At 62.4% G+C, this 25,473-nt stretch overlaps 1 protein-coding gene across 1 annotated transcript; it reads right to left on the minus strand.

Annotated features, from left to right (window-relative positions):
• Positions 1–6,109: 6,109 nt before the first annotated feature.
• Positions 6,110–25,174, minus strand: TBX1 (T-box transcription factor 1). Its single transcript, XM_056821403.1, has 8 exons — positions 24,925–25,174; positions 22,227–22,638; positions 18,388–18,489; positions 15,835–16,006; positions 12,550–12,705; positions 10,305–10,372; positions 10,108–10,208; positions 6,110–8,873 (listed from the first exon to the last, which is right to left on the minus strand). Exons 1-8 carry the CDS (start codon positions 25,103–25,105, stop codon positions 8,407–8,409), a joined length of 1,659 nt encoding a protein of 552 aa, XP_056677381.1. The 5' UTR covers positions 25,106–25,174; the 3' UTR covers positions 6,110–8,406.
• Between the last annotated feature and the right edge of the window lie 299 nt (positions 25,175–25,473).

Here is a 25,473-nt window from a genome sequence, read left to right on the forward strand (position 1 = left end):
TATTAAGCACCCACTGTATGCAGGGAAAATCCAAAGACTTCAGCTTGGCCGTTCATATGTGGTCTGGACTGAATCAAGCCAACAAGATCTATTTAAGTGGCTGCTAATAACTCAGGCACCCGGATAAGTGCCAGGAATACAAGAAAGGCTGAGACCAGCTACCCGCCCCCCCCCTCCTCCCCCCCCCCCCGTCCCCTCCTCAAGGAGCTCCCAGTCTAATGGCCACAAGCAGAGACATTGGATAACAAACAGACAGGAGGTCTGAGCATGAAGAGGGACCAGGAGGGCTTCCTGGAGAGGGCGAGATTTCAGCAGGGACTTAAAAGAAAACCAGGGAGAGAGGAAGATGGCCAAAGAAAATGCCTGCAGTCAGGTGATGGAGTGTTTTATTCAGAAAACAGACAGGAGGCAAGTATCTTAGACTGCAAAAATAAGTCATAAGAAGACTAGAAAGGGGTTCAGTGAATAGAGCAACAGGTCTAAATCACGAGGACCTGGGTTCAAATGTGGTTTCAGACACATTCGAACTGTTATCCTGCTTTGTCCCTTAACTCCAGTTGCCTAGCCCTTACATCTCTTCTGTCTTGGGATCCATGCTTAGTGGCAGAAGGTAAGGAGGGGAGGGGAAGAGGAGGAAGGGGAAGAAGAAGATGAAGAAAAAGAGGAAGAAGAGGAAGAAAAAGGAGAAGGAGGAGGAAAAGGAGAAAAGGAGGAGGAGGAGAAGGAGAAGGAGAAGGAGAAGGAGAAGGAGAAGGAGAAGGAGAAGGAGAAGGAGAAGAAGGAGAAGAAGAAGGAGAAGAAGAAGGAGAAGAAGGAGAAAGAAGAAGGAGAAGAAGAAGGAGAAGAAGGAGAAGAAGAAGAAGAAGAAGAAGGAGAAGGAGAAGGAGAAGGAGAAGGAGAAGGAGAAGGAGAAGGAGAAGGAGAAGGAGAAGGAGAAGGAGAAGGAGAAGGAGAAGGAGAAGGAGAAGGAGAAGGAGAAGGAGAAGGAGAAGAAGAAGGAGAAGAAGAAGGAGAAGAAGAAGAAGAAGAAGAAGAAGAAGAAGAAGAAGAAGAAGAAGAAGAAGAAGAAGAAGAAGAAGAAGAAGAAGAAGAAGAAGAAGAAGAAGAAGAAGAAGAAGAAGAAGAAGAAGAAGAAGAAGAAGAAGAAGAAGAAGAAGAAGAAGAAGAAGAAGAAGAAGAAGAAGAAGAAGAAGAAGAAGAAGAAGAAGAAGAAGAAGAAGAAGAAGAAGAAGAAGAAGAAGAAGAAGAAGAAGAAGAAGAAGAAGAAGAAGAAGAAGAAGAAGAAGAAGAAGAAGAAGAAGAAGAAGAAGAAGAAGAAGAAGAAGAAGAAGAAGAAGAAGAAGAAGAAGAAGAAGAAGAAGAAGAAGAAGAAGAAGAAGAAGAAGACAGGTTATGAAAGTCTTTAGAAACCAAATAGAATTCCTAGCTGTGTGACCCTGGGCAGGTCACATAACATACATTGCCCAGTCCTTACCAATACACAATATTGATTTTAAAATAGAAAGTAAGAGTAAAAGATAAATAGGATTTTGCATTTGATCTGGGTGGAGGGGAACGTGGTGCTTAGATGTGGGCTTTAACAAAACCAATCTGCTAATCCTCAAGGGAGGATGGACTTGAGTGTGGGGAGACTTTGGGCAGGCAGACCCCCTCCCCCACCCCAACAGGCTATTGTGACAGTCCAGGTGGGAGCTGGTAAGGGAGAAGCTGCTTTTCGGCAATAAAGGAGACTTGGGATTAGAGAGGTGGAGGGTAAATGGTGCTCAACTAGAGTCAGGACACTTAGCTGACTGACCCTGAGTAATTGGCTTCCCTCCCCACCCCGTCTTCCCCTCCTCTGTAGTCAGAGAAAGGCCATAATCCCTCTGAGCTCCAATTCTAGAAGCAGCTTTCCATGAGGAATGGCAGAGTTGAGAAGGGCACCAGGCTGGCAATCTGCAGACTTGAGCTGGGCTCTTTCTTCATCTATGAGCCTCAGTTTCCCCACCATCCCAAATGAGGGCAATACTCTTTATACTAACTGCAGCCCATCAGTCTCAAAGCTGTGCCCAACTGGCTCCATGCTTGGGTCACTGTGGACAGACATATGACATGGCAGCCCCCCAGGGGCACGTGGGGCTGATCACTGCTCCTCAGAGAGCCTGAAGCAGCCCAGACGTAGCCCTCCCAGGCAGCTGGGAGCTAGGCTGGGCTGGGACCTGCTGCAGCCTAGGTCTACACCGGCAGGTGGTCCTCCAATGGGCCAGGACCAAGAATCAGCTCTGGAAGACCCCCTTCAGCCATGGAGGCCCGTGGGTGCTGGGTGCCAGTGGAGAACTAAAGGCTTCTCCAGAGCCTGAGCTGCTTCTGCCATTGCTTTGGGGTCTGGCCCTGGCTCAAAAAGCTGTCAGCCGGTGCTGCCCCAAGAAGTCCAGGCGGGCTTGCTGCCTCCCTCGCTAATCCAGAGGGCACCTCCGAGGAGCCAGAGCTTTGGGCTTGTCTGCCTCCCGGGCCTGATTTCCTGAAAGGGCAGCCGGGGACCTTTCGAAAAGGGCAGTCTCTGGGCTCACCCCAAGTCCGTCCTCAGGAATGGGGGGGCTGGTCCAGTCTGGAGAGCTTGCTCAATGTCATTCTGCCTGATGCCAGTCCCCAGGGAGGTTTGCCAAGACTGCTTCTGGGAATAGCTGCTGGAGGGGCCCTTCCCCTCCTAGCTGCCCAGCACAGGCTGCCATCTTCTGTTTCCTGGCTGCCTACTGGGTGGCATTGAAAAGGCTGACTGAGAAACCAGACTGACTGTGCATTCAAAAGGCAGGGACAGAAGAAGATGCCCTCTCCCTCCCTGCCGCCCCTCTCTCTTCCTCTGTTCTCTCCTCCTTCTCTTCCTCTCTCTATCTCTTGTTTGCCTCCCTGTCTCTGTCTGTCTCCCATCTGCCCTTCCTCTACTTTCTTCCTCTCTCCCTCCCGTCCCTCAGTCTCCCCCCTCTCTCCCTCCTATTCTCTCTCTCTCTCCCTCCCTCCCTCCCCTCTCTCTTCCTCTGTTCTCTCCTCCTCTTCCTCTCTCTATCTCTTGTTTGCCTCCCTGTCTCTGTCCGTCTCCCATCTGCCCTTCCTCTACCTTCTTCCTCTCTCCCTCCCGTCCCTCAGTTTCTCCCCTCTCTCCCTCCTATTCTCTCTCCCTCTTCCTCCTTCCCTCTTTCTTCCTCTCCTTCCCTTTCTCTCTGTCTCTCTCTGTGTATCTCTTTGTCTCTGTCTCTGTGTCTCTCTGTCCGTCTCCCATCTGCCCTTCCTCTACCTTCTTCCTCTCTCCCTCCCGTCCCTCAGTCTCCCCCCTCTCTCCCTCCTATTCTCTCTCTCTCTTCCTCCTTCCATCTTTCTTCCTCTCCTTCCCTTTCTCTCTGTCTCTCTCTGTGTATCTCTTTGTCTCTGTCTCTGTGTCTCTATCTCCCATCTGCCCTTCCTCTACCTTCTTCCTCTCTCCCTCCCGTCCCTCAGTCTCCCCCCTCTCTCCCTCCTATTCTCTCTCTCTCTTCCTCCTTCCATCTTTCTTCCTCTCCTTCCCTTTCTCTCTGTCTCTCTCTGTGTATCTCTTTGTCTCTGTCTCTGTGTCTCTCTATCTCCCATCTGCCCTTCCTCTACCTTCTTCCTCTCTCCCTCCCGTCCCTCAGTCTCCCCCCTCCCTCCCTCTCTGGGGCAGCGATTGGCAGTGTCCGGCGCTGCTAGAGTTGGCTCTTCTCCCCCGCGGTTGCCGGATGGCCGAGAATGCATGACCCCGCCCATCCCACTGGCTTTACCCTTTCCTGATCTCAGGTGAATGGCTCTTAAAGAGTCCCTCCCAGAGCCCAGCAGCTGAGACAGCCACCCTCCAATCCGGGGCCCCGCTGGCCTCATCGGCTGTGCCCACCCCAAAGAGAACCTGGCGGGGAGGAGGGCGCGGATCACCCCGGGGCCCCGGGCTCAGAGAAGGCTCGAGTTTGGTTCTGGTAAGAGCCGGTAGCTGGGGAGCCCTGAGGGGAGGCGTGAGCCTGAGCTCCAAGGACCCAGGCAGCACTGGCCAGTCAGAGCGTGGTGAGGCGGGGATCCTCTGCTAGCCCTGCCCATACCCCAGGTCAAATCCCAGGAGTCCCTAAACGTGGAGGCGACTCCGGGCGAATCCCTGAAGCTCGGGCTCTCTTTGGAAGGGAGCAATTCCTTTCTCTACTGTCCCGGGATGCTCTCGTTTTCATGATGTCAGACTTCACTAAAGAATAATGGGAGAGGGGGCGGAGGGGAGCCATTCAGGGGATGGAGAGCCAGGCCTAGAGATGGGAGGTCCTGGGTTCAAATGTGGCCTCAGACACTTCCTGGCTGTGTGACCCTGGACAAGTCACTTGGCCCCCCAACTGCCTAGCCCTTCCTAGTCTTCTGCTTTGGAGCCAATGCTTAGTATCCATTCTAAGATTTGATTTCTGGCCTCACTCTGTGGAGGAGCCCCTAGCTGGATGAATTCTGGCTGGGGGCGTTAAGAAAAAATCAGCCTAAGGGGCTTAGACTCCGGCTCCCTCCATGGCCATGTGACCTGAAGCCCTCCCCCTGGGGAGGCTAACTGCTAAGTTCCAGGTCCCTGCTCTCTTCCAGGCAGGGGCTTTGGGGTGGCTCGTTATCCAGGCCCCGCCCCTAGGGGGGAGCTGCCTCAGCTGCTCCCTCCCCTGGAGGAACAGGCTGTGCCCCCCCTCACTCCCCTTTACACAGGGTAGGGAGGTCACAAACGGAAGCCAGCAGGCAGCTGCCCACAGTGCATCCCTGGGGCTGGGAGGTGATGCTTGACCATGGATTGGTGCAAAGCACTGGACAGGGCTCTGGCCCTCACTGGGCCTCATTTCCCTCTTCTCTGAAAGGGGGAGAGCACTTTAAGTGACCTCCAAGATTCTTCCAGCCCTGACACCCCCTGTTTTAGGCCCCTCCTAGCCCTGACACCTCCTGTTCTAGGCTCCCTCACTCCTCTGACACCTCCTGTTCTAGATTCTCTCCTAGCCCCCACAACCCCTGTTCTAGATTCTCTCCCAGCCCTGACACCCCTGTTCTAGGCTCCCTCCCAGTCCTGACACCCCCTGTTCTAGATTCTCTCCTAGCCCCCACAACCCCTGTTCTAGATTCTCTCCCAGCCCTGACACCCCTGTTCTAGGCTCCCTCCCAGTCCTGACACCCCCTGTTCTAGGCCCCTCTTAGCCCTGACACCCCCTGTTCTAGGCTCCCTCCCAGCCCTGACATCCCCTGTTCTAGGCCCCTCTTAGCCCTGGCACCCCCTGTTCTAGGCTCCCTCCCAGCCCTGACACCCCCTGCTCTAGGCTTCCTCCCAGCCCGGAGAGTCTACAAGTAAGTGGAGCACCCCGGGGCTGGGCGCAGAGTTCGAGGAGATGCCACAGCACGAGGGCTTTTCCTATCCAGCCCTTTGGCGACTGCGGAGACAGCCTGCCGCAGTCTCCTTCCGTTTCTGCTCAGGGTGCTTAGCCCGGGCCAGGGCTCTTGTTGGGTGGGGAAGTCGCGGTGGCGCCAGGAGAGGCCGGGCGGAGGGTCCCCTTGGCCTTCTGCTCTGGGCCAGTTCGGGATTCCCCCAGGGCCAGAAGCCGCGGGAAGCCGCCCCTGGTGCGGAGTCCCGGCCGGAGCTGTAGGGCTAACGACGGCCATTGCGGCTCCCGGCTGTGTCCGGGGTCCAGGGAGGGCCGTGAGCTCCGGCAGGAGCGGCCATCCTGAGGTGGGAGGGGCTGGAGGATCCTCCGAGGACCCGAGGGAGCCGGCAACCCGCCTCGGCCCGCTGGGTGCCAGCCTGCCCCAGGGCTGCTGCGAGGTGGGGCCTGCCCCCTAGAGGGCGCTGCTCTTCGGCCGCTGGCCACTGCCCAGGCCAGGGGCCGGGAACTCCGCAAAGCGCTTCTTCGAGGCCCGCGCGCATCCGAGCCGGTCCCAGGGCAGCCGGGGCAAGGGTCGGGGGGCTCAGTGAGCTCCTCCCGCCCTGCTAGGAAGAAGTACCCCGGCGAAGGCCCGAAGCCCCGAGCCGCTCCTCCTCCCTCCCCCCTTCGCCCCGTGGAGCCCCCTCCCCCCGCCCCCAGCGCAGGGGCCGCTCTGGGTGGCCACGAAAGAAAAACGGAAGCGGAAGCAGGTTCTGAGCGTCCATGTCCGATATTGTCAATTGCAGGTAGCGGTGTGTTATCTACACGTATCTACACATATCTACAGTATCTACACCGTTGCAGATATGCCTCGGGGGTCACTTGCCTTTCCTTACGCGGCAACTACCCAGGAAGAGGGGGCGGGGCTGCATCATCTCTGGGAGAAAAATAAATAGAACTTCATTAAACGTTTGACCCAAAGCTTTGGCACTAATCTGTGGACAAGGAACAGAGCGATCGATCCATGGCAAGGCCGGAGCCGGGGGAGGGACAGGGGCTGGAGGGGGCTTTTGTCAGACACGAACAGTTCCACAATCCACTGCAACAACAACAAAAATCAAAGAAAATCCACGCCTGGGAGAGCCAGCACACGTGTGGGAGGGGGCGGGGAGCCTGGGGAGCCCCAAGTCCTGCCCTGTGGCCTGGGGAAGGGGAGGCGCTGACCACAGGGCAGCCTAGCCAAGGGCAAGCCCTGACCGGGCTCCTCCTCTTTCAACAAGCAAGTCATTGGTGGAGAGCATCTCTGGACTCTTCCCAACCGGTGAGGATGGAGCTGCCGGTACCCCGGAAGAGCCCCCCAAATCACAGTCCAAAGAGAATTCATTTGGAGAGGGCCCTTCTGACAGAGGAGTAAACTGAGGCCCGAGGAAGGGCCTCCTGGAACAGAGGAGGCAATACTGGGTTTGGAGTGAGAAGGCCTGGGTCGAACCTGCCTCTTCTCCCTCTCTGAGTCTATCTGCTTCGCCCAGGGAGTTCCCAGTTGCACGGAAGCCCCGGAGCCCTTCCAGCTTTGGCTCGAACCCCATCCACCAAACTGGGGCCTTTCTCCTCAATTCAGATCTAATCCTGCCAGCAGAGCTCCCCGTGGGCATAAATCACACCAGGCCGGAGAGACCCGAGAAAATGGAATGGGCTGCACCACAGGTAGTGAGGTCCCTGGCACAGCAGGTCCTCAAAACCACTTGTCCTGGGTGGCACAGAGAGGAATTTGGACTTAAATGGTCCCCAAGGTCCCTTCCAGCTCCAGGACTTCTTGGCTTGCCCGGGGTGCATCCTTCAGAGATCCCTGGGTGACAGGACAGCTAGCTTCTGAAGCCGGGCTCTGCCACAACCTCCCCCTGCTGACCGGGGCAGCCGCTTTTAGAATAGAAGCGCCTGGAGGGCAAACGGTTTACTTTCACCAGACACGGAGCAAGTGGACCTTTAAGGCCTGGTGAATGAAAAAAGCCTTCTCTGTAAAGGGAGACAGATGGACTGGAGACTCGGAGATCTCCAGGCCTCAGTTTCCTCCTCTGTAAAAAGGGAATAGATGAATTATCTCCAAAATATTCTGTCAGTAGCTTGTTGCTCGTTGTCTCCCCTATTAGACTGTGAGCTCCTAGAGGGCGGGGGCTGCCTTTTGCCTCTTTTTGCATCCCCGCCCCCAACCTAGCACAGGGCCTGGCACCTAGGGGGAGCAAGTGGACCAGAGAATCTCTAAGCTCTCTTGGCCTCAGTTTCCCCCCTTTGTAAAAAGGGGTTCTCTCAGCTCTGTAGGCGTCGGGTTTGCCCTATCACATGGGGAGGGGCTCTTTTTTCCTTTCTGGACCTCAGTTTCCCTCATTACGCTGCCCCTGCCTCCTGGCCCGAGGTCCTACTTGCCCCATAGTGCCGCTCCAAAGCGCCCCGCCCCTTCCCCAGTGGTGGAGGGCCAATCCACAGTGGCGGGGGCAGCCAAGGCTGAGCGAGGACCTCAGGACACAGCGTGCCAGGGGAAGAGCTGGAGCCCCAGGACTTGGGAGGAGAGAGAAGGACGGCTCAGAGCTGGCTCCCCAGGCGGCTGGGGAAAGGAGGCGAGGGCCGAGGGGGCCCGGGAGAAGGGCTTGGGGGGGGGGGGGCAGGCAAAAACCATCATCTCAAAATGGCAACGTTCCCACTTCAGCACAAAAGCCCCTCCGCGGACAGACACACGCTATGGAGCGGAGGGAGCGCACACAGCATGCGGCACACCATCTGCGGCCTGGGGGCGGGAGCTGGGGCTGGGCTGGGCTGGGCTGGGCTGGGCTGGGCTGGGCTAGACCGACGCTGGGGCCAGGAAGGAGCCCGCCTGGATGGATGTCCAGCGGGGCGGGCCCCGGATGGACGGAGGGGTGCTGGCCAGGGAGATCCGAGGCCCCCTTAGGAGGGAGTGGACTCCAGGGCTGGAGAGTGGCCCCAGGCGCGCCAGTCGAGCTCGGGGTGGGGGTGGGCTGGGGGCCGAGGGCGGAGGGATCTCGGCTGGCCGGGCCGGGGCGGCGCAGGCGGGTTATCTTGGCCCATAGTCGTAGTTGCCCGGAGCTCCGGCCGAGGAGTACATGTTGGCGGCCGCCGCTGCGGCCGCGGCCGCGGGGTTCACGTGGTGGTGATGGTGGTGGTGGTGGTGAGGGTGCGGGTAGCCGTGCCCCCGGATGCTGGGCAGGGGGTAGGGCGCCGGCCGGCTCTTGGCCCCGAGGTAATGGTCGTAGGCGGCGGCCGCGGCCGCGGCGGCCGCCGGGTACTTGTAGGGGTGATGGTGCAGGGGCTCCGAGGCGCTGGGCGCCTCCAGGCGCAGTTCGTGGTGCGGAGGGCTCGGCCTGCCCCCCGCAGTGGCCGGGATCGGCATCAGGCCTCCGGCGCCCGGGACGGGCAGCGCTGGGCTCAACACCCGGGACATGAGCTGCTGGTGGGCCGGATCGGCGTGCAGGGGGGTCCCGCTGGCTTCCCGCTCATACTCCCTGCGGCTCTCGGCAGCGTCTGCAAAGCGAATGGGCAGCTCGGGATGCTCGGCTGGGAGGACGGCGTCCCCGCTGCGCCCTGACTCCAGGCCGCGCTTCCCAGCCTCAGCCCCAAGTCGGCCTTCCCCCTCTCCTCCCCAGTCCACCCCGGGCTGCCAGGAGTCCTTGGCCCGGAGCCTCTTCCTACCCTGCCCGCCAGGGCGCCCCCACCTCCGGACAGCCACTCCACAGCTGGGAGCCCCATGTCTGCCTCCTTCGCCCCACCATCCTCAGCCAGCGCTCCCCACCCCCCGCCAGAAGTCTCCGCTCCCGGGTCCGGAGCCCCCCAGGGCGCCCCGTCTCCAGCTAGGATTCTCTCCCTAAGCCCAGCCTGGAGCAACGCCAGGGCAGCCCCTCAGTCCGGAGCCTCCGGTCCTCCCCCTTTAGCCCCCCTCCCCTAGGCTCTCAGCCTCCCCAGGCCTTTCCGCCTGGGGCGGGAAGCAAGGCTGAAAGGGGGTTCCCGGCAGAGCTCCCCCGGCCTGGGCCCTGGGCAGGCGCACGTGGCCATTCTCTAGCCCGGACTGACTGACAAGTGCACACACGCCGGACATCCCTACAATTTGTGCTGCCCTCCTGATGGGAGCGGGCCCAGCGAGCACTCCTGCTCAGCTCATGGAAAAAGCAACTCGCCCGCTCGCCCGCCCTCCAGCTCTGCGCAGGCGCAAAGCACAGCGGCCACAGACGCCCCAGGAGGCGGGGGAAAGGCGCTTTGGGGAGACTACCGCACGCTGTGACCTCAGGGCCGGGCAACAGCACCAGCAGGCTAAAGGCTGGAAGGAGATCATTGAGCCCGGCAGCCCTCTTGACTTTACTCAAGGGGAAACTGAGGCAGCTGAGGAGTGGTAGGAAGAGACTGAGGATTTCTGGGTTCAGATGCCAACTCTTGACACTCCCCACGGGAGCTGTCCAGGGCTCTGAGCAAAGCGCTTTAGAAGCCAGAAGGCATCGGATAATTGAGCGGCTGGCATAGGGCTGAGAAGGGGAGGGATTTGCCCCAAATCACTGTTTCGAGGGTCGCGTTTTCGGGCCGAATTCGAGGCTTTTCCCATCCATTCCACCAACCTCCTCGCCCCCGTGTCCCCCTCCTGGAGGGGTCTAGAGCCCCTGTAGTGGGGGCGGGGGGGTTGCGGAGGGAAGTAGAAAAGTCCCGAGGAGGAAAGCGCGGCCCAGGCCAGGGGAGAGAGGCTGGGGAGGGGAGGGAAGAGGAAGCCTACCTTTCTCAGTCCCGTTCTGCTGGGCGGGCGAGGCCACTGGGTTCCGCGAGCGGGCGAAGGCGCTCATGAGAGGCAGGGCGCCCGGCCGGTGGGTGCGAGGCCTGCGGCGGGAGACAAGGGCCAGCCGGAAGTCAGCGGGCTGGGCTCCGCTCAGGCCCCGCGGGCTAGGGGGGAGGGGGGAGAGGGAGGGCACTCACCAGTCCTCCGGGTCGCAGTCCCGAAAGCCTTTGGCGAAGGGGTTGCTAGCGATCTTGAGCTGCGTGATCTTGGCAGGGGAGAAAGGGGAGAAATGAAGCGCGGGGAGGGAGCTTCGGCCTCTCCCTCCTTCCCAGCAGCCTCCCTCCTCCACCGGTGCCGCAAGGTCCGAGAATGCGAGCAGAGTTCTGGCAAGGGGTCTGAGGGATCATGTGACCTCGTTTTACAGAGAAGGAAACTGAGGCCCAGAGAAAGCCGGGGGTTTGTCCCAGGTCCTGCGGGCTGGACGTGCCTGAGCCGGGGCTTCAGTGGGAACTCGCAGGCTCTGCGGGTCTCAGCTCCTTATCCTCCAGAGGAGGGGTTCGCCTGGCTGGCCTCTAGGCCCCTTCCATCTCGGGCAGGGACATGGGAACCTGGTTCTGCCTGAGTTAAGACTTCCAGGGAGAGGGGCAACCACAGGCCCCTCCCTCGCCTCAGTTTCCCTGGCTGTTAATTAATGCCCCTGGTCTCTGCTCCGGAGGGCTTTGCCCGCCTCCCTGGCAGGGCGCAGGGCGGAGCCGCTTCCCTATGGCCTGTGATGGTTCCCGCATAACCCAGAAGGAATTGCGTGTGGACCAGGGTGTGGGCCGTCTGGCTCCAGCCTGAGAGCGCTTGGGGGGCCACGGGAGCTTGGCAAAGCCGGACCCTCCCCACCAGCCCACGCGCGGGGGAGTTCTGGGACTGCGCCGGTTCACCCAGACAGCCGAGAGGCCGAATTCCGCCCAAGGCCGGGGCCGCGGGGACCGAGGGGAGGGCGCCCCGTGAGTGTCACCGCTGGATGCGCCGGCATGGCCTGGCCGGGGCGGAGGGGCAGGAGGGGGCCTTCGGCAAATCCGCGGATAAGGCCTGTGATTGGGAGTTTCCGGAATGGGTTGAAAAACAAACTTTAAGCCGGGCAGTGACAGTTCCAGATTTAGAGGTCAAAGTGATAGAAAGCAGGGAGACAAAGCAGCTGTCCGCGGCCGTCAAGGGCCGCCAGGCCAGCCCAGAAGGCCCGGGCGGGGCTGCCTCCTTAAAGGGCCAGCCCTCTGCCCTGGCCTGCCCTGGCCCGCCTCCCGCGCCAGGGGCCTCTGCTCCTTCGCGTGCTTTTGGGCCTCCTCCAGGGAACCAGCGAGGAATCTTTGCTCGGTTTCCCGGGCCCACCGGGCCTCCTCAGCCTCCCCTCCCGGACTCCCAGAATTGGGGAAATGCCCCAGGCCTGGCCCAGGTGTGTGTGAGCCACCGGGGACGCTCAGCCAGGAGGCCCGCGGGCCCGGGGAAGGCCGGGTCTTGGGCTCGGGTCCGAGCCTCTCCTCTCTTCGCCTTTCCACCTCCCAGTCCTGAGCTCCCTACTTCCTCTCCCAGCCCAGGCTGCCGGGAGGCAGCCCCTGAACAGGCCGCAGCAAGCCTTCCCCTCCAGCCTCAGGCTCCTCTCTGCCGGCCCCGGTGCCAGCCCCAGCCGCCGAGACCCAAGGGAAGGAGAGGCTGCGCTTCGAGCTAAGGCTGAGGGGGCGGATCGGCTTGGGCCAAAGGACCTCGCAGGGCCACACCTGCCAGGGAGGCCCCGGCGAGGGGCGATTTACGGCGGAAGGAGACGGGGGAGCGCGCGGCCCCGGCCGGTCCTCTCCCCCTTCTAGCGCCCTTCTGGGGAGCCTGGCGGCCGCAGCCCCTCCAAGCCAGCTGCTCGGGATTTTGGATTTTCGTTTTCGAACCCTTCTATCCTCCCCGAGTCCCAGCTCTAAGAGAAAGGGGCCAGGGCTGGGCAGACGGGGCTCGTGACTTGCCTAGGGTCACCCGGCTAGGACTGCTCTGAATTCCGAAAGAAACGACTCTTGTATGACTGCCTGGGGACGGAGCAGAGCCGGGGCCTCGTCTACGAGCAGTCCCAAGCTGGTTCGGCTCTCTCCTCCCGTCCCTCGACCCTGGGGAGGGAGGGAGAACTAGGACAGCCTGCGAATAGGTCCGAGCCAGCCTGCTCCGGCCGCCTCTCCCCCCGCATCTCCCCCAGGGAGAAGATCCCCGCCCGAGGCCCCTCCCTGGAGGAGCAGCAAGGAGGGAGGGAGACGCTGTTCGGCGGCGGCGGACTAGAGGAGCTCCTTCCGCCTCCCCTGCCCTAAGCTGCCCCGCTGCCCGCCGGCGCAGCAGCTTGGGCTCCCTGGGCGAATCCACCCCCAGCCCGAGAGCCCGGGAGGCGGCGGCGGCGGCGCGATGGCTCGCAGGGCTCCTCACCCTGTGGTTCTGGTAGGCGGTGACCGCCGTGAAGCGGGTCTCCTCGAACACGAAGGTTTTGAAGTTCTCCTCCGCGTACTTCTCGCTGTCCTTGCGAGGGTCCACGTAGACCACGTGGAAGCGGGGCTGGTATCTGTGCATGGAGTTCAAGATGATCTGGATGGCAAAAGGAACCGTGGGTCAGACTTCGGCGGGGAGGCCAGCGGGAGGCTCCGGGCGCTGGCCGAGGCGGGCTTCCCGAAGGCCTCCCTCCGATCCCCCAGCGACAAGCCTTTGGAGGGGTGGCGTGCGGGACTCAGAATCCCTAGGGAGGAACCTGGGTTCAAATCGTACCTTTGGGACATTTCTCTTCCGAGCCTCAGTTTCCCATAAAACGAGGAAGGGCTGGAAGGGACTTTAGAGACCATCTAATTCAACTCCCCCGTTTTACAGCTGAAGACACGGACCCTCGGGGTGGTTAGATGACTTTCCCACAGTCACACTGATAGGATATTAAGGATTTGAACCCAGGTCCTCAGCCACCAAACCCAGAATCACGAAATTAATCCACAATTCAGCTCCTGCCTCTGCCTGTCAGATCTGCCTACAGGGAAGGGAAGAATTTCAGAGAAGGCATTCCTAGACGTGAAGGAAGAGAGAGGAAGGAAGGAAGCTCCTGATGAATCCTCCCGGGGATGTGCCCCGCCTGGGGGGCCTCTCAGCTCTGGAAACACTGAGGCAGAAGCCAAAGCAGCCGGGTGGCCGGGAGGGGGTGATGCAAACAAATATGGAGGAATTCGAGCGGGTTCCCATCTCGGCTCTCTCCTGTCCCTGGGGGTGTGACTTGTGTCCTCTCGGCTTCCCTGGGAGACCGGCCGGCAGAAACAAGCCTCGGCCGGAGGACGCACCCGAGCTAGAGGGCTGCCACTGAGTTCCGGCCCCGGAGGCGGGAGGGAGAGCATTTGGGCCTGAGCTCCTCCCCTCCCCTCTGGGCCCTAACCGGTGCGGTCCGGCCCTGGACCAGGGACAGAGCGGCCACGCACTTCCCCGGACCAAGCGGGTGGGGAGAGGCCAGGGCAGCGGGTGAGCTCGTCCCTCCATCCCCCCAACTCCCCGAAACCTGCGGGTCTTCCTTCCCAGCCCGCCTCCCCTAAGCTGCGCCCCAAACTGCGCTCTCTGCTCTTGGGGGGGGGGGACACCGATGGTCCAGAGCTCCCCACACTGGCCTGTGAGGCGGCGAAGAAGCGAACGAAAGAGAAGGGAGCAAAATGAAGCGGCAGCCCGAGGGGTAAAGCGGTGGGAAGATCCCATCCCCTGCCGAGTCCTCCAGAAGGAGCCAGGAAACTGCACTCTGAGCCTGGCTCCGAGAGGCCCCTGCAGTCACTCAGACCCTCGCCTCTCTGGGCCTCAGTTTCCCCAGTTTGAGAGAACTGCTTGAGAGGCTGTCCCAAACAGCCTTCTACCGCAGCGCCCTTGGTGTTCCCATCCCGGCTTCGGGGGAAACGTCGCTGGAAACGAAAAAATGTCATCGCGAGAGACATTCCCCCCTCAGAAACATCACCCAGAAAGCCCACCACTCTCCGCACAGATGGGCTGATCGTTAAACTTTCAGGATGAAAGTTTACACTTCGCAAATCGCTAGAGCTACAAAACCGCCTTGATGGACTGTTCTGGGGATTGTCCAGGTTTTTAAAACCGACCATGAAAACGCCAATAACACCCATCACCTCCGAAAGCCCGTCCTGGGGAGTTCACACCGCCCACCCCCACCGAGAGCTGAATGTGAGGCTTTACCAGCGCGCCTCCGATGAAATCCCACCTCCAACCAAATTACTTATTTCCTTGGGTCGGAGGACGAGCAGGCTTTATTTCCAGGCCAGGATTAATGTATTGTCTCTGTCTCTCTTTCCTTCCCTCTCTGTCCCTCTCTTTGTCTTTCTCTCCTCCCCTCTGTCTGTCTCTTTCTCTCTCCTTTTCTCTCTCTGTCTCTCTCCTCCCTCTCTGTCTCTCTGTCCATCTCTTTGTCTCTCTGTCTCTCTGTCTCTCACTGTCTGTCTCTCTCCCCTCCCTCTCTCTTTCTCTCTCTGTCTCTCCTCCCTCTCTTTGTCTCTGTCTCTCTCTCCTCTCTCCCTCCCTCTCTCTCCCTCTCTCTCCCTCTCTCCCCCCACTCTCCCCTCTCTCTCCTCCCTCTGTCTCTCTGTCCATCTCTTTGTCTCTCTGTCTCTCTGTCTCTCACTGTCTGTCTCTCTCCCCTCCCGCTCTCTTTCTCTCTCTGTCTCTCCTCCCTCTCTTTGTCTCTGTCTCTCTCTCCCTCTCTCCCCCCACTCTCCCCTCTCTCTCTCCCTCTCTGTCTCTCTCTCTGTCCCTCTCCACATATATGTATAATAGTGTACACACACACACACATTAAAAGGCTTTTCCAAGGACAAACTAATTGGAGGCATAGCTGGGAGGGGGGAGGGGAGTCAAGCCTCGTGGGGTAGCCGCGGACCTTCTCTGACCGATCTCAGTCCCCCCTCCCCCCACCACAATCCCATAATAATAAGAGCTGCTTTTGCCGCAGGAGCAGCTCGGCTAAGACTGGCCTTCTCAAGCAGGGCCGGGAAGCCTGGTGGGACTTCCAGCTCCCCGGAGGCTCTGCGGCCCAGGCACCTCCCTAAGGCTGCCGCTTGCGGAGCCGCTGGTGTGCGCTGGTCTAGTCCGTGGAGGGCTTTAAACTCGGCCGACCACCCTACCAGGGTTCTCCTTGGATCCTGCTCACAAGAGCCCTGTTAGGGAGTCACTGTTATCCCCCTCATTTTCCAGACAAACAAACGGAGATGAAACGACTTGCCCAGGGTCACCCATGGGGCGGGATTTGCACCCACTTCCTCCAGACTTCAGCTCTAAGCCTCTGTCTGCTCTGGCCCTGGCTGCTTGCTCTGGTGCCAAAGCGCCATTTTATTCGGTGGAGCGAGCTCAGGTCTATGGTGGGCAGAACAGGGAAGGAGAAGGAACAGTAGGGCGGCGGTTGCTGTCCCGGCCTGCCCTTCTCCGCTCCCCTCCCCCAGGAGGAGGAGTGATCCCCCCAGGACGGCCTGCGTGGAGCCTTTTCCGATTTCCAGGGCCCTTTTCCCATGACAGCTCCGAGACAGGAGTCTAAATATTGCCATTCCAGTGTTCAGCCGCCCCTAGATCGGCCGGGGAAGTCTAGAAGCCCTCCAGCCTAGCCATCCGGACACAGAAACACCACCGGCCCCTCCTCCGCTTGGACGTTCCCCCACCTGCCCGGCACCAAGCCCCCAGGGGAGGGAAGGGGGCACTCACGTGGCCGTTGTCATCCAGCAGGTTGTTGGTGAGTTTGAGCTTGTCGAAGGACACGATCTGCTTCATCCACTGGGCGCCCTTGGCCGGGGAGTCCGGGTGGTAGTGGACCCGGCCGGGGGTGGCAGGGTCAGCCTTGCCCGCCACAAGCCACGACGAGCTGTGGAAGGCGTACCTGGAGTCACAGAAGCACAGTGGGTCAGAGGTGGGGAAACAGGGGAGGGAACTCGAACCCAGAACCAGAGAGCTCCCAGAAATCCGAGAACAGACTTTCTGAGCGGGAAGAACAGAAAATGTCAGAGCAGAACATTCGGGCCCTCCGTGGCCATCGGGAGGAAACTGAGGCCCAGAGCGGGGAGGGGATTCGCCTGACATAGAGCATGGGCGCTGGAGGCCCTTAGAACACCCACTGAATTAAAAGCTGGCAGGCAGAATAAGCCCGGACTCTCTCTTCCCTTCAGGTCGGCAGGGGCAGAGTCGGGGCTGCCCGCGGCTCGCCTCCAGCTCTGAGGCCGCTTTCTTTGCAGGCCGGGAGGTTCTCCCCTCTCCTCAGACCTTCCCCGGAACCAGGCTCCCCGCGTCAGGCGAAGTGGGGCCCAAGGAGAGCCTCCGGGGCAGCTCTAGTCGCTGCCCGCTCCTCATTTCGCTCTCCGGGCCTCTGGCGAGGTGGACAAAGTCCCCACTTCCTCCCCGCGGGGAAAAGAACAAACAACCTCCGCCCAACAAAACAGCCTTGCTGGAATGGAAGGAACCCCGGTGGGGATTTCGTTCGGGGCCGAGACCCAGACTCTGTGGGGCTCAGTTTCCCCGCCTGGAAATTGTCACCGAGCGGGGCTCAGTGAAATGCGCTTGCCGGCCTTTTCTCTGGCTCCGAGGCTCTCCTAGACCCCAACAACAAGCGGGGGAGGGGGCAGGCACCCTGGGGTGGGAGCCGAGGACCCAGGCGCTGAGGCGGGCGTGTCTCTTTGTAGGCGCCAGAGCCCCAGTGAAGGCCGCCGGGACAAAGGGCTGGGCGTGTCCTCCATTAGCATTATTAATTGCTATTAATTGCTGGGTTGCCTGAGTAGGTTCGAGGCCCCAATCTACTCCTGCGCTGGCCCCACCTTCCCCAGGCTTTTCGTGTGTCTGAACACGCAGCGCAGGCGAGAACCCGGAGGTCGCCATCTCTTCCACCCGGTAATTGAGGCAAATGGGTTTATTGCTTTAATTATCCGGGTAATTGCCTCCGTTTTCAACTTTGCTTCGGGAGGAGAGAGAGCCCGAGAGGCAGGCGAGAGGGGGGGACCAGGGCACTGAGGGGTGTGTGTGTGCATGTGTGTGTGTGTATCTCGGCCTGTATGTGTGAAGAAGAGCGTACTTACTCCCTAAAGGTCATGTTGGAGGACCTTGAGTAGCTAACAGAGAGCCAGTGTGGCCCTCCCACTCCCATGCCTCAGCGAGTGTGAGTGTGCGTCTGAGCGAAGGTGTGTGAAGACAGAACACTAAGCCAATTGGAGTGAAGTGAGTGCAGCGCCCGTAGGGAGGCTGATTTCCCAGAGGACCAGGGACTGCACTGGGACTGAGCAAGGAGCCCTTCCTTACCCATCTTCCCTTGCGGAGTGTGTATGTGTGCGTGCGTGTGCGTGTGGACGGCCCTGGGCAGAGTCTGCGGGAGCCAGCCTGTGCGTGGGCTGCTAAGCGCCAGTCCACAAGGAGGGCTAGTCCACGTCGGGTGACCTTGGAGCCCGGGGCAGGGCCCGGCTGCAGGAGCCACCTCGCAATCTGCGTGGCTGCCTTGCTGGCCTGGTTAATTTCCCCGGCGCTATTAACAACCATTAATCAGCGTCTTCTTTCTCAGCCCCAAAGCCGGGCACCGCAGAAGCGCCTGCAGGTGAATGCCCGCCCGCCAGCCCGCCCCGCAGATTTGGGGCAGAGGGAGAACTCCCTCCCCTCGGGGAAAGGTCAAGGCTGCGCTTCTCCTGGAGACACAAACGCACGCCGGGAACCAAGCACACGGGAACCACACACACACACACACACACACACACACACGGGAGTGACACCTCCGGGGGGAAAGCCAACGAAATCGAGGCGCTGGAGACGGGGCGCCGAGGGTCTCCCTTACTGCCAAGTCCACCAAGCCAAACACCAAAAAGCCGTCTGGTCTCTGCTTTGTCCAGAGGAGTGCGAAGAGCCCGGCGGGACGAAACCCGCCGACTCACACTCGGAGGACAAATGCACAACGAAAACTGCGGAGAGGCGCCCTTAGAGACGCTGCGCCCTCCCGGAAAGCTCGCAGGGACAGGCAGGCACGAGCTGGGCAAGGGGGAAACAGCCACCCGGGGCTGGGGGAGGAAGGGGAACGAGAGGGAAAGGCCAGAACATCCCCGCTTCGTGGGGCAAAGCGCAGGCCAATAAAGCCCCGGAGACTCCCCCCCTGAGGGACGAGCCTCTCCCACGCTGCCCCCCCAGAGCCCCCCAGCACGCACACGCGCACACACAGACCCTGCTGACACCTGTCCCACCCTCCGCAAACGGCCGGCTCCCGCGCCCTCCCCGCCAAGGGCACGCACTCACCGGTACCGCTTGTCGTCCACCGGCACGAAGTCCATGAGCAGCATGTAGTCGGCCATGGGGTCCATGCCGAAAATCTTCACCTGGAAAGTGGGGAACATGCGCCTGCGGGGGAGAGGCGCGCGGGTCAGTGCGGGCCAGCCCGGGAAGGGGCCTTCATTTCCGGGAGCGACTCTCGGCCCTGGCCCCTCCGCCGAGGGCTCCTGCCTCTGCCCCAGAGTCCCTACGAGATCCCGGCCTGGCTCTTCCCCGAAGCTCCCTCCTCTGGGGCTCGGGCGCTGTTCTCAGCCGGGCTCTCAGTCTCTGCCCTTTGTGTCCCCTCAACGAATTCGGCGGCGCTCGGGGAAGAGTTCTCTCGGGTCCGGCTTTGTCTCCCTGCTCGCTCTGCCCCGGGTGCGCCTCGGTCCTGTCTCTGCTTCGGGATCCCCCTGGTCCCAGGGCCTCTCCGGGGCCTGCCTTTGTCTCCTGGCCTCTGCCTCGGTCGGTCACCTGGCCGTTCCTCGGCCTCCCAGCCTTCCCCTTCCCCCGGGCTCCACTGCTATTGTCTCTCACACTTCCCGTTCCCTCTGGCCCTTGCCCTTCCCTAATTCTCCGTTTTCCCCTAAGCCCCGGTCTACACCGGCAAGATGCAAGTCAATAAATCGCATCCAGGCAAGTCCAAAATTCTGTTTTAAAACGCAATAACTCGTTTCTAAGCTCGAGTTTCTCTGGGAAAGCGAAACCGGACGCCGAGGCAACGAACGAGCCGGCTCCCTGGGACCCCGAGCCCCCAAAACAATTGCTTCGGAAACCCTCTGGAAAATGGGCCCGACGAGTGCTCCGATTTTCGGGCTGATTGTCTCGGGTCTCCCCTCCTCTCACTCTCGCACTACCCTTACCGCCCCGGCTCTCTCCCAAGAGCCACTTGATTTGGATCCCTCAGCAGGCCCCGGAGCCCAGGCCTCCGGGAGGCCGAGTCAGCTGGCGAGGACTCCAGGCCGCTCCGGGATCCTCGCTGCCTTCTGGGGACCCGGGTTTCCCGGCTTCCTCCCACACGTGTCTACACTTTATTCCCCACTTCGAGAAGTGAGGGCCCTCGGCCTCCCCCCAGCCAATTGCTTCCGGGTGACACCCCCTCGGCCTATGTGGGGGGACAAGGCCACCCTCGGAGCCTCGGCCGAGAAAGGCAGGCCCGAATACTGCAACCGTTCCAGGCAAGCCCCGCTGCCTCTGGCCGCCTGGCTTCCCCAGCATTTCTAGCCAAAGCGGTTTTCGCTTGGAGAATTGTCTTAATTATTCGCTTTGGTTTCCTGTGGAGACGTGGCCGGCGGGGTCTGGAGCTGACAGCTGCTGCTCCAGTGTCCTCCGAGGTGGAAGCCCGCCACCCGGGGTCGGAAGTTTTTCTTAGATCAGAGATAAAGGAGGGCGACTCAGGCCTTTGACAGAAAGAGGAAACTGAGCCCCAGCGAAAGGAAGTGGAGCCTGCTAGGCTCGGGCACGGGGGCCACCCAGCCCGGGAGCCCGTCTGAACCGGGCTCCCTGTCCTCCGCGGCGGGGGCACCTCGAGGACCTCACTGTCTTTTTCTCGCAGCGGGTCAGTGGCTTGGGTGGAGGAGAGCTCGCTTTCCCCAGCCTGGCCTGGAAGCCGTCTCTGGGCTCCGGGAGGACTAGGCACCAAGGGCAGGCGGCAGCTCTGGGCCGCTAGGGAGGGCCGGCCTAAGAGTAGCAGGGATCCTTCCCATTCCTCCCGGGGCGGCAAAGCCGTTAGGGAGCCGGGGAGCCAGCCGCGGACTTCGGGGCCCACTTGGCCAGCTGAAAGAAACCGGCGAGGCAGGCCGAGAGCAGGAGAGCGCAGGAGCCGGGTTTGGAGGCCGGGACCCCTGCCGCTGAGCCCCGAACTCTTGGCTGCGGGGATCCTCCGCCTCGCCGTTTCTTCCGCCCCAGCTGCTCCCTCCCCGGATCCGGGCTGCTCCACTGAGTCTCCCTGGGCCTCCCCGACCGGGCTCAGCTCCCCTCTCGTCCTCCGGCCGACCACCCTTCCCGCGGCTCCCTGGGCGCTGGGCTGAAGACTCGGGAGTACCCTCTCACACCCCTCAACAAATCCCCCGCCGGCGCCCAAGGGCGGCCAACGGAGGCATCAGCTAACCCGGGTTCTGAACGGCCTCCCCGGCGCCCCAGGACTCCTCCGGCCCTGCTGCGGGCTCCCCTCTCCCCTCTCTCGGCCGCCCTGGGCAGCCCCCGGCTCTCACCTCCGGCCGGGTGGGAATCTGGAGTGGCTGCAGAGGGAGGGAAGGAGGCGTCCCGCCCCCCAGCGCCGCGGCGGCCTCCGTTCTCAGGCGGAGGAGGCGAGAGAGCGAGAGCGGAGCCCAGAGGGAAGCCGGCAGTTTCGTTTTGTTGTGTCTGAGGCGGAATTTGTGCGCGCCTCAGTGTGTACATTAGACACAACCCAAACACACGCCTTTGTCTGCTGGTCAAATACAGTTGCGTGGCAGGACTTGTTCCCTCGCCTGGCTCTCGGCTCTCTGGGCCCTCTCGCCGCCCTCCTGCCTCCTTTGCCCCTGGCTCCCCGGGCCGCCTGCCGTCGGGCCCTCGTCTTTGTTCGGCGGGCTGCCTGTCTGCCTGTCCCGGGCAGGGGGTGCGTCCCCCAGCCCTGCCTGCCCTCCCTGGGATTCTCCTCCGCCGGCTCTCTTTCCCCGCTGTCTGCTGGGGCGGGGAAGCCGCCCTCTCCCCGCACAAAGTAAGCGCCGGCCTCCCTGCCCTTCCTTCACCTAAGAAGGCTCCAGAGGGCAAGGCAGCGGCACGGGGCTCTCCGCTGAAATTGGGCTTTGCTGCTCCACTAGGCCTCCCCTGGGCCTGCAGACAGAACCTGCCACTGCTCCCACACACGCTCCCAGCCTTCCCGAGCTCCAGCCAGCCAGCCTCGCCCCGAAAGGCCTTGGGAACTCGCTGGGCCTCCCTTCCCGGACCTGCTCCTGCCCTGGGGGCTCGCCCTTGGCCCTTGGGCCCACTCTAAGCCTCCGTCTGCCCGGCTGGAAATGGGGCCCTCGGCGGCGGCGAGGCTGCGGTGTCTCGGCCTAGGCCCGGCCCGGACAGAAGTGGGTGTCGGGCTCCCGGCGACCACTATTAGGAACCTTGAGAGGGCCCTCGAGCTCCCTAGCCTGCCTGCATTTCCCTCGGGGGCCAGGGAGGCTGGGAGGCAGAGAGGACAGACGGCGGCCAAGGAGCTCTCCCCTCGCCGAAGCTCTCCCGGGAGGTGGCTCTCGGCCACACTCGGGAGACGTCCCCTCACCGCCTCTGGGCCGGGATGCCGACAGAGCGGAGCCCCGGACCCTGTCGGCCGAGCCGGGATCAGGAGCCGGCGTCGCTCCCCTGGCACCGCGCAGGATGCCCGAGCCGGGACTGGGACCCGAGCCTCAGTAGCAGCCCAATCCCAGGTGCAAGGAAGGAGCTCCGGCCCGCTAGCCCGCGCCTCAGCCCCTCACTGGATGGAGAGAGGGCAGAGGGGGGGAAGTGCCCCTCCCTCGGCTGCTTTGCTTTGCTTTTAAAAACGGGGGGCGGTTGGGGGGTGACGGGAAGAGGACCCCCTCTCTGACTCCAGCAGCCCCAGAGGGATCCCCTCCCCTACACACACACACACACACACACACACACACACACACACTCGGGGCCACGCTCCGCTCAGCCTCGGTTTCCCCGTCTGTAAACTGAGCCCGGCTGAAGCCCTTAAACAGCCCGGGGCAGTGGGGCCGGCGGCCGTCCTCGGCTCGGGACCAGCGGCCACGTGGAGAGCAAGGAGCCAGGGGAGAGCCGGAGAGAGGGAGAAGGAGCCGCGGGGGGGAGGGGAGGCGGGGGAAGGCGCTGACCTGCCGGCTTTGGTGACGATCATCTCGGTGCCCAGCTGGTTGAATTCGTCCCAGAGCGCCTTCATCTCCAGCTGCACGCTCACGTTGGCCACCTTGGGGTTCTTCTTGACGGGCGCCTTGCTGGCGACGGCCCCCGGGCCCGGCCCGGCCGAGGCACAGCTGGCCCCGGCTCCATCGGGCTCACCGCCGCCGCCGCCGGGGGCCGGAGCGTTGGGGCCGCCGCTGCCGCCGCCGCCGGGGGCCGCGAAAGGGTAGCCGTGGGGCGGCGCGGCAGCGGCGGCAGCGGCGGCGGCTGCGCAGGGATCGTAGCGAGGAGGCGGCTCGTGCTGGCCGTAGGGGTCCCCGGCCGGGGAGGGCGCGAGGTGGTAGCCCCCCGGGGCGCTGAGGCTGCTCAGGCTGCTGGCGGTGAAGGCTGTAACATCGCACAAGTGGGAGAGCTGCGTGAGCCACGGGCTCGAGATGGTGGAGATCATGGCCCGGGCCTGCGGGAGCCGGCGGCGCTGCGCCGGGGCCGAGGTTGGGGCCGAGCTGAGCCGGCCCGGAGCGCCGCCCCCTCCCCACCTCCCCACCCACCCCGCCCGCCTACTGGTGGCTCCCCCGCCCGCTGCCTCCTGGGCGCTGCCGCCCGCGCATCGCCCGCGCCCGTGAGCCTGGGGCCAGCCCGGCTGCAGCTCCTGCTCGGCTCGGCTCTGGCTGCGGCTCCGGCTTCCGCCCTGGCTCTCAAGAGCTCGAGCCGCCCCGCTGCCGCCGCCGCCGCTGCCGCTGCAGCGCGTCTTATCTACTCCCTCGGCCTCCCCACCCGGCCGCCACCGGACCGGTTCCGAGCGCTCCCGGAGGTAAAGCGCCGCAGGTAAACGCGCCCGCGGCCCCGCGCCCTGATTGACAGCCCCGCGCGCCCTTGCCCGGCGCTGCCCGGGGCACCCTGGGCGCCCCGCGGGGCCCCACCCCGCCCCCTCCCGGCCTAAGCCCTCCCCTCCCTTCCCGCCCTCTGTCCCCGCCCCCTCCCCTCCCCCCTCTCGCCACCCGGGCCCTGACGGCCCGGCCCCAGCCCGGGGTTCAGACAATGGGATCCCCGGGCTCCTCTCTCCCAGCCCTGCCTGCCGAGCCTAGGTCTTCTGCTCCTCCTCTCGGTTTCCCTGCGGAGCTCTGCACACGCAGAGGACATTAACCGGAGAGAGATCCCCTCAGACCTGAGGCTCGTCCTCGTTCTCTCTGTCCACTCTGACCTCCCCTCTAACTCACGCCCGCGACCCAGACCTGGGGCCCAGCTTGGGAGTGAGGGGGGTTCCTTCCTCTTCATCTCTCTCTCTCTCTCTCTCTCTCTCCCTGTTTCTCCCTCTCTCCTCTCTTCTTTAACATCTCTTTTCTCTCAGTCACCTTTTTTTCTCCTGGCCTCCTTCTTGTTTTTCATTCCTCCCACCTTCCCTCTCTCTTTTTCTTTGTATCTTGCTCCCCACTTTCTCTCTTTTTTCTTCTTACAAGTCTTTCCCTCCTTGCTGACTTTCCTTTCATCTGGACTTTTTCCTCTCTTTTTTCTTCCTTTCTATCTTTCCTTGTTTCTTTTTCCTCTATCTTCTTTCTTTTCCCTTGTCTCCTCGTCTTGTATTTCTCTCTTGTCTCTCTCCTGTTCTCCTCTATTTCTTTCAGTTTCTTCCTTTCGCCTCTTTCTTTCTTTCTTTCTTCCTCTTTCCTTTTCCTTCCCCTTTTCTTCCCCGTCTTCGCTTTCTCTGCCCGGATTTTATTTCCTTCTTTGCAGAATTTCACGTCTTTCCCTTTCTTTTTGCCCTGCGCTCTTCCCCGTCCCCGTCCATTCTTTCTCGTAAACTCTGCCTCTGTCTCTCCTCCTTTTCGGTCTCTTCTCTTGCCCCCTCGGCTTCTTTCTCATTCTCCTCAGCTCTTTGCCCCTCTTCCTCTTTCTTTCCTCCCCTCCTCCTTTCTGCACCCCCCCCCTCTTCTTTGTGACCCCCCCCCCAAGCTGCTTGTTTTCCTGTGCCTCTGCCTCTCAGATCCCTGTTGATGTGCCTGCCTGGCTGGCCGGCCGGCTGATTCACTGACTGACAGCCTCGCTATCTCTTCCTCCAGGGAGCCGCCTCATCTCTCCTGCCTCCGCAGGCATCTCTGCGGGTTTGGGAAGCAGCGAGCGTAGCCCGGGGGGCCCGGGGGCCCGAACCGCCTCCGGCCGGCTGGTGGGAACCTGGCCGGGCCGTGGAAGCCACGACTTCCCAAACGGAGCAGCCTCCCGAGTGCCCCAGCGGGGTTCTGTGTCGTTCTCAATTAAAAGTCCTTGTTCCGAAATCCTGTCTGACTCCCCGTGGAGGCTGGAAGTGGGGGTGGGGGGTGGGGGGAGCGTCCCAAGCCCCGAGCCCTGGGGGCTTCCACTCTCCCTCTCCTCCGTCCGCCCCGGGCTTGCCTGCTAGGGCTCCACTTCGGCCTTCCTCCCTTTTCTAATCATCGGCCGCGTCTACACGGCCCCAAGGCCAGACGGCCGGTGCCCCCCCCCCCCCACTTCCCTCTTCCAGCCTCGAATAATCGGAGACCGGAGCGCGAGCCTCTGCCCGAACGGCTGGGCTGGGTCAGGGGAAGCCGGCAGGGCGCCCAACACTGCTGGGCCCCTCACCCGGAGGGAGCGAGAACCCCCCACCCTAAGGGAGCCGGCGGGAGCAGGGGGTGCGGCCGGACCGGGCCGGGCCGCCCTTACCTTCCATGTCCCTGGTGACGGTGCTGAAATGCATCCTCTGCTGGGGGCCGCCAGTTCCTGCGGCCGCTGCCTTGGCCAGGCCCGGGGCGGCCTCCCGGCCGGCGCGCTCGGCCGCCGCTGCGATCAGAGAGGCGATACTGAACGCGTTGGCCTTGGGAGACAGCGGGCTCTGCTCGTCCATAGGGGAGCCCGCTCCGGCGGCGCCACCCCCCGAGTGCGCCCCGCGCCGCGCTCTCGCCTCACCATCCGGAGGGGGTGCGGGGGGAGGGGCCGAGGAGGGGGGGCAGATGCCACTCACAGCTTGCTCCCTCCGAGCAGCCCGGCCTCTGCGCCTGCTGCCCCCACCCCGCGCGGCGGCGGCGGCGGCCCAGGGCCGCTGCTCCCGGGGGTGGGAAGGGCTGCCCTGCGCGCTTGGAGATGCACACGGGGCCCGCGGCCCCTGGGGCGCCAGGTCGCGCTCCCCCAGGGAACCCGCGACCCTCCCCGCCCCCGACTCTGGGGCCGCGCCCCCCTTGCTCTTCAGGAGCCAGAGGGGTTCCCCCTCCCCGC

This window comes from Monodelphis domestica, chromosome 3 (genome assembly GCF_027887165.1).
Source record: "Monodelphis domestica isolate mMonDom1 chromosome 3, mMonDom1.pri, whole genome shotgun sequence".
Classification (NCBI taxonomy): Eukaryota; Metazoa; Chordata; class Mammalia; order Didelphimorphia; family Didelphidae; genus Monodelphis; species Monodelphis domestica.